Source organism: Lycorma delicatula, chromosome 2, assembly GCF_047948215.1.
Source record: "Lycorma delicatula isolate Av1 chromosome 2, ASM4794821v1, whole genome shotgun sequence".
Taxonomy (NCBI): Eukaryota; Metazoa; Arthropoda; class Insecta; order Hemiptera; family Fulgoridae; genus Lycorma; species Lycorma delicatula.
This window is the reverse complement of record NC_134456.1, coordinates 119,804,773-119,819,881: the sequence shown is the minus strand read 5'-3', so window position 1 is coordinate 119,819,881 and position 15,109 is coordinate 119,804,773. Positions and strand designations below refer to the sequence as shown.

The 15,109-nt window shown below is 30.9% G+C and overlaps 2 protein-coding genes across 5 annotated transcripts in view; both read left to right on the top strand.

Moving 5' to 3' along the window:
* LOC142319182 (calpain-5-like) overlaps positions 1 to 15,109 on the top strand; it is a 73,698-nt gene that overhangs the window by 4,063 nt on the left and 54,526 nt on the right. For all 4 annotated transcript variants that reach the window (XM_075356169.1, XM_075356168.1, XM_075356165.1 and 1 more), the window contains one exon: positions 10,257 to 10,580. In XM_075356169.1, the coding sequence (XP_075212284.1) occupies positions 10,392 to 10,580 (189 nt within the window). In that variant the 5' untranslated portion in view covers positions 10,257 to 10,391. The remainder of the gene's footprint in view (positions 1 to 10,256; positions 10,581 to 15,109) is intronic.
* LOC142319939 (uncharacterized) lies at positions 2,877 to 3,758 on the top strand. Its single transcript, XM_075357615.1, has one exon. It carries the CDS (start codon positions 2,877 to 2,879, stop codon positions 3,756 to 3,758), a length of 882 nt encoding a protein of 293 aa, XP_075213730.1.

Here is a 15,109-nt window from a genome sequence, read left to right as displayed (position 1 = left end):
CGACGAATAACTAATGTGTACGGTGAAACTTCAATGAGTGACAGCAAAGTGCGACAATGGTGCAGGAACTTTAAAGCAGGACGTACAGATGTTCATGATGCAGGCGGTCAGGGAAGGAAGTGAGTGTCAACCGATGATCTCGTTGAGCGAGTGGATGAGGCAATTCAAGAAAATCGTCGGTTCACAATTTCTGTATTGAGTGATTAGTTTCCTGAAATTTCAAGGTCAGCTCTCTACACCATTGTGAGTGAGAGACTTCAGTATCGCAAACTGTGTGCGAGATGGGTTCCCTAGATGCTGTCCGACCATCACAAAACAATGAGAATGGACGCCTCCCTAACGTTTCTCCAGCGCTACCACAATGAAGGAGAAAATTTTTGAATAAAATTGTCACAGGGGACGAGACATGGGTCCATTTTGAAAGTGAAGAAACAAAAGAACAATCCAAACAGTGGATGCATTCTCATTCTCCCAGTAAACCAAAGAAGTTCAAGCGAACCTTCTCCAACAGAAAGTGTATGGCTACTGTGTTCTGGGATTGGAAATGGAGTTCTCTTGGTGGAATTCATGGAACGTGGCACGACCATCACTGCAGCCTCATACTGCGTGACTCTTCAAGGTCTACGAAGGGCAATTCAGAATAAGCGGAAAGAAATGTTGTCATCAGGCACTGTCTTTCTCCATGACAATGCTCGGCCGCACACTGCAGCTGTAACAAAGAAGCTCCTGCAGCGTTTTCGTTTGGAAGTGTTTGATCACCCACCATACAGCCCGAACTTGGCTCCATCCGATTTTTACCTGTTTGCTCACATGAAACGCTGGCTAGGAGGACAACATTTTGGCACAGACATCGAGCTCCAGACAAGCGTAGAAACATGGCTGAAAACACAGGCGGCTCCATTCTATGACGAGGGTATTGAAAAGTTGATACCACGCTACGACAAATGTGTAAATCGTAGTGGCGACTGTGTAGAGAAATAGCGTAATTATGTAAGTACTTGTTACAAATAAAAAAATTTTTATTTTCACTATGGTTTTAATTTCGTGACCGATCGGACCTTAAAAAAATCACCCTTGTATTAAGATACGAGGGTTATCTTAATACCCTCGATACGATAAGATAAGGGTTATCTTATCGTATCTTAACTTATCGTTAAGATACGATAAGTTACTGCTAAATATTAAAAAAATATATATTTTTTTTTTATGTAAGCTACTAATTTTAATTTTTAATGCAAAAATCTTAAGGGTAGACCTAATATTTATTTTGGTTCAGAAAATTATTGTGTACTTTTCAAGAAGGTGCCCGCAGGCGATCTGTAGTTGGCGCCACTGAAAGGAGAAAATAAATAAAATTATAATCTAACTATATATAATAAATACATAAATTTATATAATAAATAAATCTTAATTGTGAATATGATTTAACCAAACTCTTAACCTACGCTCGCTATTCGTCGATAGTACATCCTACATCCTGTTTACGTATTCCGATATTAACCCGACGGTTTGGTCTAGTGGTTAAACTTGTTATCGCAATTCTGCTGATTTTGAAGTTCAAATCCTACTAAAGGCAGTTATTTTTATGTGGATTTGAATACTAGATCGTGGAACCGGTGTTCTTTGGTGATTGGGTTTCAATTAATCACATTTCAGGAATGGTCGACCTGAGACTACAAGAGTTACACTTCAGTTTACTTTCATACATGTCATCCTCACTTATCCTCTGAACCACCTTACGGTGATTCCGGAGGCTAAACAGAAAAAAACTATTCAGATATCAAGTTTATTAGCTAACCGATTGCGATATTCAGGACGTATTAAATAAATACGTCCAATTTTAATTTTACGTACGTCTTATGTAGGTATTCAGATATCACGGTAGTAATGTTAGGCGTAATTGATTATTTCAATAATCAATCGTTAGCAATCGGATGATTTTTGTAATAGATTATAAATAATCAAGCTGGGCAGATACATTATAATTGTTCAATAACACGATTATGCTTGTTCAAGTTTTGGGCTACTTAAGTTCTGCCTCTGTAATGAAAGATAAGCTTGTTCAAGTCTAGCTGTTAAGACATCTACGCTCTTGAGTCTTGTCTGGGCAGTGGATTGCCTGGTCGCCGGGATTAGGGGATCATTGAGGTTTCCCTTCTCTGCAGCTTGGCTTCCCATCTGACGTCTCACGCAGCGGGCCGGCATGTTCTGAGTGATGCCGAAAAGTTGGTATCGGGCATGTCGCTGGGGGGGGGGGGGGGGTAGTCGGTCCTAGCTTGATCGACCTGAGTCGGTTTGATGGAACCAGACATAACCACATATGGGCGCGTTTTGGTATTTGCGAGCAGATTTTTGACTTCCTCCTACGTAAAACTAAAAGCAAAAACTTGGGACTATTATACGATCATTCTAAATGAGCGATTACGGCGATTATTTACTGTTACCGATTACTCCCATTACTCGATATCTTATAGCCTGTTGTAAAGTAATACAATCTTAAAATAAAATAAAAAAAAATGATTAATATAAATAAATAGTTTTGATTGATAAAATATACTACAACTCATTTACGATTAATAATCATTCTCGGAACACTGCGTTATTTATGAGATTGTGTTGTAAAAGTATACATTAACGATTATTAATCGTGTCCGTAACGATAAGGATTATTACTTATCACTTATATACTCGATTACGATTGTTACTTATAGATTATTACGTAACCGTTAGGAAACTATGAATAATCGCATACAATTTTTATAATCGATTATTTCGATTAACTAAATCGATTATGCTCATCCCTACACGGTAGTTTAGCAACTTCTTTTCTTGGGGTTATTGTATTTGCCTCTGAAAGTTATAATTTTTGTTGAATAATGGAGATGCCTAACACGTTATTTGAGTTGCATGAATTAATTAAACAAAAAGAAACTGCTGTTGAATTTTTGCAGTGCGTGGGAATATTACCCTTTCGTAAAACGTGTTCGCTTGGTCATGAAATGACTCTATGTCTATCCGATTCAAGAGACCGTTGGCGTTGTCACCGTATGGGATGTCGTGAAGATGTACAGCTGAAGAAAGACACATGGCTCGAACAGGTGAAAGTAGATTATTCCACTATATTGTTATTCATATATTGTTGGAGTTACGAAATGACAAGTATTACTTTTTGCAAGAGGGAGTTGAACATTTCACCTCCAACGGTGGTGGACTGGAATAACATTTTAAGAGAAGCGTGCGCGGCGAAATTGCTTAGAAATCCAACTGAGATTGGTGGTCCTAATATGAATGTAGAAATAGGTGAATCGGTTTTTAAAAAAAGGAAATATAACCGCGGGCGACAACCCTTCAGTCAGTGTGTTTTCGGTGGCGTATGTCGCGAAACAAACGAATGCTTCCTGTTTGCAGTTCCCGATAAAACCGAAGCTACTCTATTGCCCATAATTGTTAAAAACATTAGGCCAGGAACGATTGTCCATTCCGATCAATGGGCTACGTATAACGGCATAAGAAATAAAAACTGCAACTACACTCACTTAACTTTAAACCACTCACGTAACTTCATTGATCCAATTGCTGGTTCTCATACACAACATATAGAAGGACTATGGAGCTTAGCAAAAAGAAGGAACCAGTGTCACTTTGGAACTCATCAAGCCATGGCAGACAGTTACATGTGTGAGTTTATGTGGAGACATTGTCTTGGTGACCGTAATCCTTTCCTGACAATACTGGAAGATATTGCTGGTTACAAGTAATATTGTAAGTTTGGTTAGATTGTATTTATATTTATTTATTCTATAAATAAATATATATATATATATAAATTTATTATATAAAGGTAGATTTTAATTTATTTATTTTCTAATGAAACGTATGTGATATCTTGCTACAGCATATACAGAATGTCAAGAGTAGAGCAGCGGGTCTTCCAGATAGAACGTTGACTTTTCCCAGGTTCACCAAACACACCCTAGCCTAAACACCTAGGAACATAAAGAGCTATAATTACACTTGTTACTAGAACTAGTGAAGTCTGTGAACCCTGAATTAACAAAACTACATTAAATTGTATAGACTTTCACAATATATTAATCAATAAATAATTAAAGAAGGAAATATAGAAAAAGTGTAGATATTTTCAAAGCATGTATGAAAATTATTGTAATAGATTTTGCTAGAAAGGGACATTTTATGCTGTAGTGCTAGACTAGTATTACTAAAGCTTGTTCAAACAATTTTAGCTCTTGCCATTTTGCTGGTCTAATATTGGATTGTGAGTATTATTCCTTGTTATGTTCTAAGGAATATATTAATCAAATGAACAATGAATTAAGTAAATTTTGTTGCTTGAATGGACCAGTCACTTAATCTAATATCTAAAATAATTTGCTAATATAAAGCTTTTCAGTGCCATTTTGATAAATTAAATTCCAACTATTTAAACTTAAAGAATAATTAAGAATGTTTTTACAGGCTGTGATGGGATTTCCTTTATATTTATTCTTTTTAAAAATTTCCATATATCTCACTTTCTTTTATTCTTCATATTTTCTAATTTCTCATTAAAACAGTTTCAGTGTTATCTTGATATATTAATCATCCTATAGCAAGAGAATAAAATTTCATATATTACACTGATATTATTTTATATGGTTGCTGTTATTTAATTTTAATGTTTTTATTTAGTTTGTCTATGTTCTAATATTTGAGGCTCATAGATAATTTAAACATTTAGATTATGGTATCAAAGTTAATTAGTACTTAAAATCTTCTTTGGGAGATTATTTATAAAAAAACTACTCATCTTGTGATGTTGATAAAACGTATATTAATTGATGTGCTTCAGATTCTATGTTTCATCTTCAGAGATAGAATTACTACTCTTTGATATCATTTTATATTTAAGAACTCGGTACTTACGTATTAACGCCACTGCAGCTACAGCTTTATTTAAAAACAAAGTAGTCAATCGGATTTCGGTGGAAAATGGGCCGATATAGAGTTTAACATAGATTCAAAACAGTCTCTTTATTAATTATAATAAATGGTTATTTACATTTATTTACCAAACTTAACTTATGCTCGCTAACCTTGACTAATTAACAGGATTGTTTTGATTATTTAAATAATAAATAATTGCAATAATTACTGAATTTATTAAATAAATATTCAAAAAATTACCTGTTAATTAGTCAAGGTTAGCGAGCGAAGTGAGCGTAGGTTAAGTTTGATTAAATTATTTTTATAAAATAAATAAATATAAATAACCATTTATTAAAATTAATAAAGAGACTGTTCATTTTCCACCGAAATCCGATTGACTACTTTGTTTTTAAATAAAGCTGTAGCTGCGGTGGCGTTAATACGTAAGTACCAAGAACTCTAAATACCTGAAAAGAAAAACCCAATTTTTTTGTGCGGTTAAACGTTATAAAGTATATAACCAATGGTGAAGGTGTATATCACATATATGTTAAGAGGATAGTCAGTGGCTTTTTTTTTTAGCTGGGCATGTATTTTTATAATGTTTATTTTGCAGTGAGCATTATGTGTTTATTCATTTCTATGCACTAGAATTTTTTGTATTAGTATATAAACCCCCAGTGTAATAATTCTAAATGTAGTAGTGGAGAGTAGTTCTGAAACATCATTACAATACACAGTGTATCAAAGTCACAAGACTGATAACAAAAAGGTACATAAAAAAATGTTTGTTTCTTATTACAAAAAAAAAATGTTTGTTTTTATTATGACAAATGTTCTAATTTTTAATATATTTTGTTGGTTTGTATTCGATGGCTTTGAAGACTATTAAAATGCTTTGAATTTTGAGTTGACCAGTATGCATTGTATTTTAGGCAGGTACATACAACCGTGTGTAGTTTATAAGTTCAATGGGAGGTTGTAGAGTTCTTTAATTGCTTGGTATGATATTTCTTTGACACCAAATGAGTTGAATATGTTACTCTTTCCTTTAATTAATTAAGTTTGTTGAAAATCAGTAAAACAAATATTGTTATTTATGTTTTTACTTAATTAAAAAAAAAACAAATGCAGATAGTTGTAATTTTTTTCTTCTCTTATCTGGAAATACTAGAGGTGCCAATTGCTTACTCCCACTTCATGAATTTCGTGAAGTTAATCAGTTCTATTCAACTCATAGATCTTAAGATATATTTGAAACACCGTGGTAGATCTATTTTATTTTTATTTATTCATTTAGTATAACACTGTTGGATTTGTTAAATATTGATGTATTCTAGTGTGACAAGATGCGGTCCAGTTTTATGTGTATTTAGAGTTTGTTCATATTATTGTGATTTTAATTAATATATTTCTTGCAGTTTATTAATATTACTGAAGTATTGTTTAACTTTATTATTATTTTACTTTATCTTGCTTTTGTTTTCATTTTATTTGTATTATTTTTTATAATTGGTCTTAATTTTGTATTTTTGTTACACTTCAACAATAACGTACAATCAGTCATTCAGACATTCATATGAGTATTAATTTTGATAAAACAAAATACCCGCTGTTTAAAATTGCTGAAAGTGCAATAAATGTAGATATACATAATCAGAGTTATTCATGATACATTTTTGTGCTTTACTGTTTCCTTTCTCTGAATCCCTGAAGTTCTATATTTCTCTGCAGTAATGTTATATTAGATCAGTTTTCCAGTTTTTCAAAAATAGATTATTAGACCTATTTTTGTAATTGCCGTATCTGAACTTATAAAAATATTTATGCTAAGTTTTACTTTTTGTATAATTTTTGTTACCACAGCTCACCGGCAATCTGTAATTTTGTGAACATTTTATTACCATTAAGCATATTAGACTTGAGAGATAGATAGATAGATCTAATGGTCAAGCTTTCTTTCTTACTACCTGACAACTTTATTCACATTAAATACTTTCAGATCAACTGAGCTACTTGACAAAGGAACTTTATAAATTTAAACTTTTGAAAAGACACAGTGAACCAAATTTTACAATAAAATGATTTTTTAAAAATATTTCCTAATGTTTTCAATCATTTTTGAAATCATCCTTAGTGAATTGTATTCTGTTAAAAGTACAGTCTCATATTAAGAATATGGGCAGAAAATATGTGTGATTTGAATTGTATCTATTCATTTAGTTTGTCACTGTTGGATTTGTTAAATTTTGATGTATCTCATAAAGTTCAAACTGATAATAAGATGTTGTCCTGTTTTATGTTTATAGAATGTCAAGGTTGTTGTTTGTGTTGAATTTGTGATTTGTGTCCATAGGTGGTTAGAAAAATGACTCAATGCTGCTGATTACTTTTAAATGTTCATTACATATTTGTTCAGTGTTCTGTTTGACTAATGAATATTGTGCATCTCAACAGTTTAGATATATTCTAGGAAAATTGTATTTGGAGATGTGTTGTGTGTGATGATGTAATGATTTGTTTTATTTTGTTAGTCAAACTTCAGGTTTAAAAACCTGAAGAAAAGGTGTCAGATGAATTGGTGGAATTTAGAGAAGCTTGAGGAAGAGGAGGTAAAGAAGATTTTTGAGGAGGACATCGCAAGAGGTCTGAGTAAAAAAAATAAGGTAGAAAATGTAGAAGAAGAATGGGAGAATGTTAAAAAGGAAATTCTTAAATCAGCAGAAGCAAACTTAGGCGGAATAAAGAGAACTGGTAGAAAATCTTGGGTTTCAGATGATGTATTGCAGCTGATGGATGAACGTAGAAAATATAAGAATGCTAGTGATGAAGAAAGTAAAAGGAACTATCGGCAATTAAGCTAATTGCCGATAGTTTAGAAGCTAATAAATGCTGTAAACAGGAAGTGCAAACTGGCGAAAGAAGAGTGGATTAAAGAAAAGTGTTCAGAAGTGGAAAGAGAAATGAACATTGGTAAAATAGACGGAGCATACAGGAAAGTTAAGGAAAATTTTGGGGTACATAAATTAAAATCTAATAATGTGTTAAACAAAGATGGTACACCAATATATAATACGAAAGGTAAAGTCGATAGATGGGTGGAATATATTGAAGAGTTATATGGAGGAAATGAATTAGAAAATGGTGTTATAGAGGAAGAAGAGGAAGTTGAGGAGGATTAAATGGAAGAAACAATACTGAGATCTGAATTTAAGAGAGCATTAAAAGATTTGAAAGGCTCCTGGAATAGACGGAATACCTGTAGAATTACTGCACAGTGCAGATGAGGAAGCGATTGATAGATTATACAAACTGGTGTGTAATATTTATGAAAAATGGGAATTTCCGTCAGACTTCAAAAAAAGTGTTAGTCATGATACCAAAGAAAGCAGGGGCAGATAAATGTGAAGAATACAGAACAATTAGTTTAACTAGTCATGCATCAAAAATCTTAACTAGAATTCTATACAGAAGAATTGAGAGGAGAGTGGAAGAAGTGTTAGGAGAAGACCAATTTGGTTTCAGGAAAAGTATAGGGACAAGGGAAGCAATTTTAGGCCTCAGATTAATAGTAGAAGGAAGATTAAAGAAAAACAAACCAACATACTTGGCGTTTATAGACCTAGAAAAGGCATTCGGTAACGTAGACTGGAATAAAATGTTCAGCATTTAAAAAAAAATTAGGGTTCAAATACAGAGATAGAACAACAATTGCTAACATGTACAGGAACCAAACAGCAACAGTAACAATTGAAGAACATAAGAAAGAAGCAGTAATAAAAAAGGGAGTCCGACAAGGATGTTCCCTATCTCCGTTACTTTTTAATCTTTACATGGAACTAGCAGTTAATGATGTTAAAGAACAATTTAGATTCGGAGGAACAGTACAAGGTGAAAAGATAAAGATGCCACGATTTGCTGATGATATAGTAATTCTAGCCGAGAGTAAAAAGGATTTAGAAGAAACAATGACGGCATAGATGAAGCCCTACGCGAGAACTATTGCATGAAAATAAACAAGAACAAAACAAAAGTAATGAAATGAAGTAGAAATAACAAAGATGGACCACTGAATGTGAAAATAGGAGGAGAAAAGATTATGGAGGTAGAAGAATTTTGTTATTTGGGAAGTAGAATTACTAAAGATGGACGAAACGATGGAAAACCATTGAAAAGAATTTGAAATGACCTGTATTACATGATTAACTTATTCATTCTATTAGCTCTTACATCAACATTGCGTTCCAAATATTGCAGATCTGACTACAATTGCAGCAAATAGATGAAGAAAGAAGCATTTGGAAAAATATAGCTAAACGAAGAGACAGACTTATAGGCCACGTACTAAGGCACCCTGGAATAGTCGCTTTAATATTGGAAGGACAGGTAGAAGGGAAAAATTGTGTAGGCAGGCCACGTTTGGAATATGTAAAACAAATTGTTAGGGATGTAGGATGTAGAGGGTATACTGAAATGAAATGACTAGCACTAGATAGGGAATCTTGGAGAGCTGCATCAAACCAGTCAAATGACTGAAGACAAAAAAAAAGTCAAACTGAAAGTTATAATGTGTTACAGAAGCTTTGTATCCATTCTGATTATATGTCAGAAAATGCATAATCTTTTTTCCCCATTTTACGTGGTAGTGAACACAATTTTGGAAAACTGTATAACTTTGTATCGGAATACATGAGTATAGTCATTTTTAGAAGCGGTGGTGATTATTGCAAGATTAGTCAAAATTTAGTTCTTCAAAGGATTAGCAGAATAATTAAAACTTTTTATAGTTAATATATAATGGCTTTTTCAAATACGCATGCAGTATAAATTTATTTATTATAGCTACTGCTAAAATATTAATGTCTTTTTTTATGCATAGTATATTTATTTTATGTGATTCATAATGTAAACTGAACTACCACTACATTGTATCATTTTCACCATTTAATCATTCATTGAGGATTATGTAAAATTTGTTTAATTATATAAAATCAGTGAAGTTTTTCTTACTATACTTTTTAGTGATTTTGTGGAAAATTGCAACTAATTAATATTTGTAAAACACTCATTTATTTTTATTCCTCTTTGTCATTTTTAGCAGTTTTTAATTTAATTATTTTCGCTATATACATGGGATGTGGAGTTGTCAAGGAAAGTACTTAAGTTTTGATACAACTCTGTATACATTATTAATTGTTTGTTTCCTGCAGTTTTATTTGAGGTCATTGCCCTTATTTTTTTGAATGGTTTGTATTGTATAATATTTTATATTCAAAGATTTATTGATTTCTTTTATCTTTATGTTAAATTTTGTTTGTGTGTCTTTGTAGGCTACCATATAGGAGGACAATACGACACACAGCAATACACAATGAATGGCTTGCATGTTGAATAGAATGGTATCATTCAGTTATTACAGCTGAGCAACTTGTTATAGATGCATTCTGATATTGATTTCATTACTTATGAGTCTTCTACAAATAATGAAAAAGTTTCAAGAAAATGTTATTCTGTACAAAAAGCAAGATTATCATCAACTTAAGAAACATCATCGTGAAGAACATACATTATTTATTGATCCTACGTTTCCTGCTATTGATTCAGTTATTGGGACGTCAAGTATTCCACCCAACATTCATTGGAAAAGACCTGGAGTAAGTTATATCAGAATGAATTTAATTTAGTAATATTCTTAAATGTCTGATGTGAATTATTTATTTTGTAATAGAGAGATTGAAATAGTGTCACTTAAAAAGTGTTTTGTTAATAATGAAGCAAAAAATGGAGTGTTAAATATAGAGGCGAAGTGCATTATTAATAAAATGGTGCCATTATGTGGAGAAGCCGTGTTAATTTTTTTTTTGTTACAGTTATTTATTTTACCACTTTTCAGTTCTAGGTAAACTTGTTAATTGAATCTATGTTTATTATTTTTCTAATGTATGTAAAACAGTAGCATACAAATGAATATGTTAAACATTTTAATGCTTTTTTTTTGTGAAGATATGTTGAAGAAAATAATGGCGATTGAATTGGTATTACCATTTATTTATTTAAAAAATAGTTTTTACTTTTATTTTTTTACTAATTATTAAAAAAATATTGTTTAACAAAAATTCTTTATTAAAACTAGTCTTTAAGAGGTTTACATGTAAAATAACTTTGTTTTTTTTATCTCTCCACATAGGCTTGAAGCTTGTCTTTGATATAGAATTTTTTTGATGCCTGAACAGGATTCGAACCTGGAACCACAGGATGAAAAGCTGAGATGCTTTTCGGCATAGAATCTAGCTTCCATTCATTATTTATTATTACTAGAATAAATATCTGATAATAAATAATTTTTTTTTTTTAATCTGTAACTAGTATTGAAGTTTATTTTGAAGTCTTTGTGTAATTACAAAGTGTCTCAAAATCACTTTTCTGTTATATGCTCAACTGAAAGATTTTTCCTCTAAAACTGTGTGCAATATGGGGTATTTTATTCCCATATTTTTTATTCTATATTTGAGTGAAGACAATGCCTTTTATATTTTGGGCTTTTCCACTGAGGAAAGGTTTCTTTCTTACTGCAATAACTTTTATAAAATAAACAGTTCTGCTTACAAAAATATAACTTAAAATCTAAACTTAATGTCCTTTCTAAGTTTTAACAGTCTTTTGTCAGTAGAAGATAAAAAAATAATGAATATTAAATGACAAAATTTCCATTTTTGGATTTAAGATTAATTCATGCAGATAACAAAATCATTGTTGATATGTACTTAAAAAAAGTGTATGTATGCGTGCACACTTATGGTTGGCTCTTTTCGTTCTGTCAGGATGAAAAAAAATTTGTTTAAGACAGCAGCCTTTAACAAGATGGGTTAGAACAAACTGTGTGCTATTTGATTTGGATGTTTATTATAGAAAAAAACATTTATTATTGATATAATGGAGTCTAATGATTTTACTTAAAATATCATTGTCAGCAGACAGAAAAGAATTACAAAAATTTAGAAAATGGAGCAGAAGGATAAGAGAAAGGATGGACTTGTATATATTTCCCCTTTACAGGAACAAGGACAAATTTTTTTTTAAATCGCAACTTACTTTGGGATTACTGTGAATCAAGGAAATTGTCCCCAATTTTTCATAATATTAAAGAAGTGGCATTTATAAATTGATTTGTAAAGACAATAATTCCAGTTTTAAATATGTAGGGCATACTAAAAAGAAGGCTTATTGATATTGGAATAAAAAAGCATTAAAGTTTATTATAAATATAGATGACCAGAGAAATTGGCTGTAGTCCAACATTGTCTGAAAACTGACATTAAATTTGTTAATTAGAAAGTACAGTTTTAAAAAAATGTAGAAATTAAGCAGGAATTAGATTGTTGCAAAACTTAATCAGTAGTGATAGAGAAACTTCGTTGTTGAACAGTGATTGGAAACCAGTATCTAAGCAAATTATTTTTTTTATTATCATTATTCCTTTTTTCATTTTTTTATTAACTTAGTTTTATGTATACTTTTTTTGCCTCATTTGCAAATAATTGTTTAATAATTGAAATAACTATATAGGTTTAGATTTTATAAAGTTTTGTGAACAATTTCTGAGTGTAATTTTGATATCCAGTTTATTTCTACAATTAAATTGGAAAATAAGATTACACTCTAGGATACCAATCCTAGAACAGTAGGATAGCTCTATTTGAAACCAAGTAGACTATTTAGGATAGCTCTATTTGAAACCAAATAGACTATTTAGGATAGCTCTATTTGAAACCAGTTCTGTTTAATTCAGTAACCAAAAGATTTTTCAGTTTAAGGTCTTAAAGATGTTATAAAAGTAAATTATACAGGCTGTTGTTTTGAGTATTGAGAAATTATATTCTTTTTGTGTAATTGAGAAATTATATTCTAAAATTGTCATTAATATTTTTCTATTGAATCGTGTTTAAAAAATAACAGAATCCAAATTTTTTCTGAAACTATATTGCAGTTATGTTAAATCCTACTTTAATTATTATAATATACATTTATTGAGTGGGGCTGCTAAAATTCTTATGATCGGGATCTTTTGTTTGCAGAAAAGTTATATTTAAGTTACTTTCCAGATAGATTAAGATCAAGCTGGAAAATTTGTGTAATGATATTTTTAGAAAAAGATTTTTGAAAATTATATCTTATTAATTACTTTTCCACTTACTAATCTGTTAGTCTGCTAATGTGAAGCTATTTAGAGGTAGAAAAATCTTAACTAGTGTATTTTTTATTTTATTTGGAAGTTATTTAAATGTAAGGTATGTTCAGTAGTAAGAAAAATAAATGTTTGATTGTTGGAAAGAATAAGAAAAAATGTTAGTTAACCTAGAAGGAGAAGATATTGAACATTTGGTGAGTCCTTTAAATATTTTGAGAACACTATCTGTGATGATAAAATGCACAAAGGAAATAAAAACTAGAATTGCAATGGTAAAAGAAGCTTTCAATTGAAATAGAAGCTTGTTGTGTAGTAAGTTTGTTAAACATTTGAGGAAAAAACTCTTCAAATGTTTTTTATGGAGTGTAGAAAGAACTTCACTCCATTACATGGTTGTGGGGGGGGGGGAGAAGTGGATTTTATGCCAGGAAAATGAGAAAAGATTAGAAGTTTTCAAAATGTGGATTTGGAGGATGATGGAAAAGATAAATTGAACAGACAGAATTAGTAAAAATGAGGTGTGAAAGAGGGTAGATCTCTACTGCAGACTTTGAGAGATAGGAAAGATATTGAATTGGGCATGCGTTATAAAAGGATTGTTTTGTAAATGTTGTCTAGAGGGTACAGTGAATGTTAAAAGAAAAATAGGATGATAAACATGGAAACTGCTCAATGATCATGCAAAAGAAAAGAGAAGTTATCTTCATAAAAAAGGTTAGGTGAAAGTAGAAAAGAATGGAGAGCCACTGCTATTTAGTGTCCTGCTAAATAGTAGAACACTGATACTAATCAGATGTGTTTAGAAAAATATGAATTTGTGTAATAAAAATTTATTAATGTATTTACAATTTTATATAGGTCTATTATCTTCAAAATTGTATATTGCTGGCAGTGCAGCACTCCAAAGTTTCTGTTCTATCATCACAGTTAAACAACGATCATCTTCACAAACCATAGCATGAACTGCATTAATCTTATCATTTGTTGTCGTGGAAGGTTCTCTGGGCCTAGGATCAATCTTCTGCTAATTGATCAATCTTCTGCTCCCTTTAAAACTATTGAACTATAATAATATTGCAGTCTGTTTATATAGATTTCCTCAAATTCTTGCTGAAGTGTTTTAAATCTCTGTGAAAGTTTTACCTTAGAGCAAAATTTAACAAATGCTATCTGCAAGATCTTTCATTTTCATTTTGTTAAAAATCCAATGAAAAGTTAATATATTTGTTTACTCAAACTGTTTTAGCTAACCAATGGTAGTATGATTTGCCCAACTATGTTTGTTTCTGAAAGTTGCTACTTGTTGGAATATGCTCTATGCCCAAGTTGGCACTATTATAAAAGTTTGGTAATTTTTTTAACACACTTCATAATTATAAAAGATGTATTACATTTTTTCATTAAATGCTTTTGTCTATTACCTGGTAATGAATGGAGTTAGTCCTTTGTAAAGCTTTTGATATAGTTTTAATAGCCTTAAATATGTTATTTCTGTACTATCTTTTATATCTTGACAAAAGTTATTTGTGTTCTGTAAATTGATTTTGATTGTAATTTAAAATATAATATTTCTCTGAGAAGGATTCAAATATTAAAAAAAAAAAAAAAATTTGTGCAAATTCAGATATATTATCTTATTGAAGTTAATGTGGATAGATCTGTAGAATTGCATTGTACATTAAATTTGTATTATTTTATTTAACCATAAATTAAATTCATTGATAAGCATGATGTAACAATATAATCCTTCTGTAATATTACATATTATTAACTGGCTTACAAATTATATGAAAATTTTACCTCTATAAAATTTTTTTGAGTCGGCTTCACTGGTAATTCAGTTAAAGAAGGAACTGCACATTTAGTTCCTGAAAAATCTTCTGGCAGAACTGTTTTTATGTTATTCTTAAAGTGATTTCTATTTTTAATTTCATAACGTGAAATGTTTTTATATGTATTAATTAAATATAATTATAAAAGCAATAAAGCATGTGA

Excerpts from the sequence above, each read along its gene's own strand:
- LOC142319939 (XM_075357615.1), top strand. The coding sequence starts at position 2,877 with ATGGAGATGCCTAACACGTTATTTGAGTTGCATGAATTAATTAAACAA.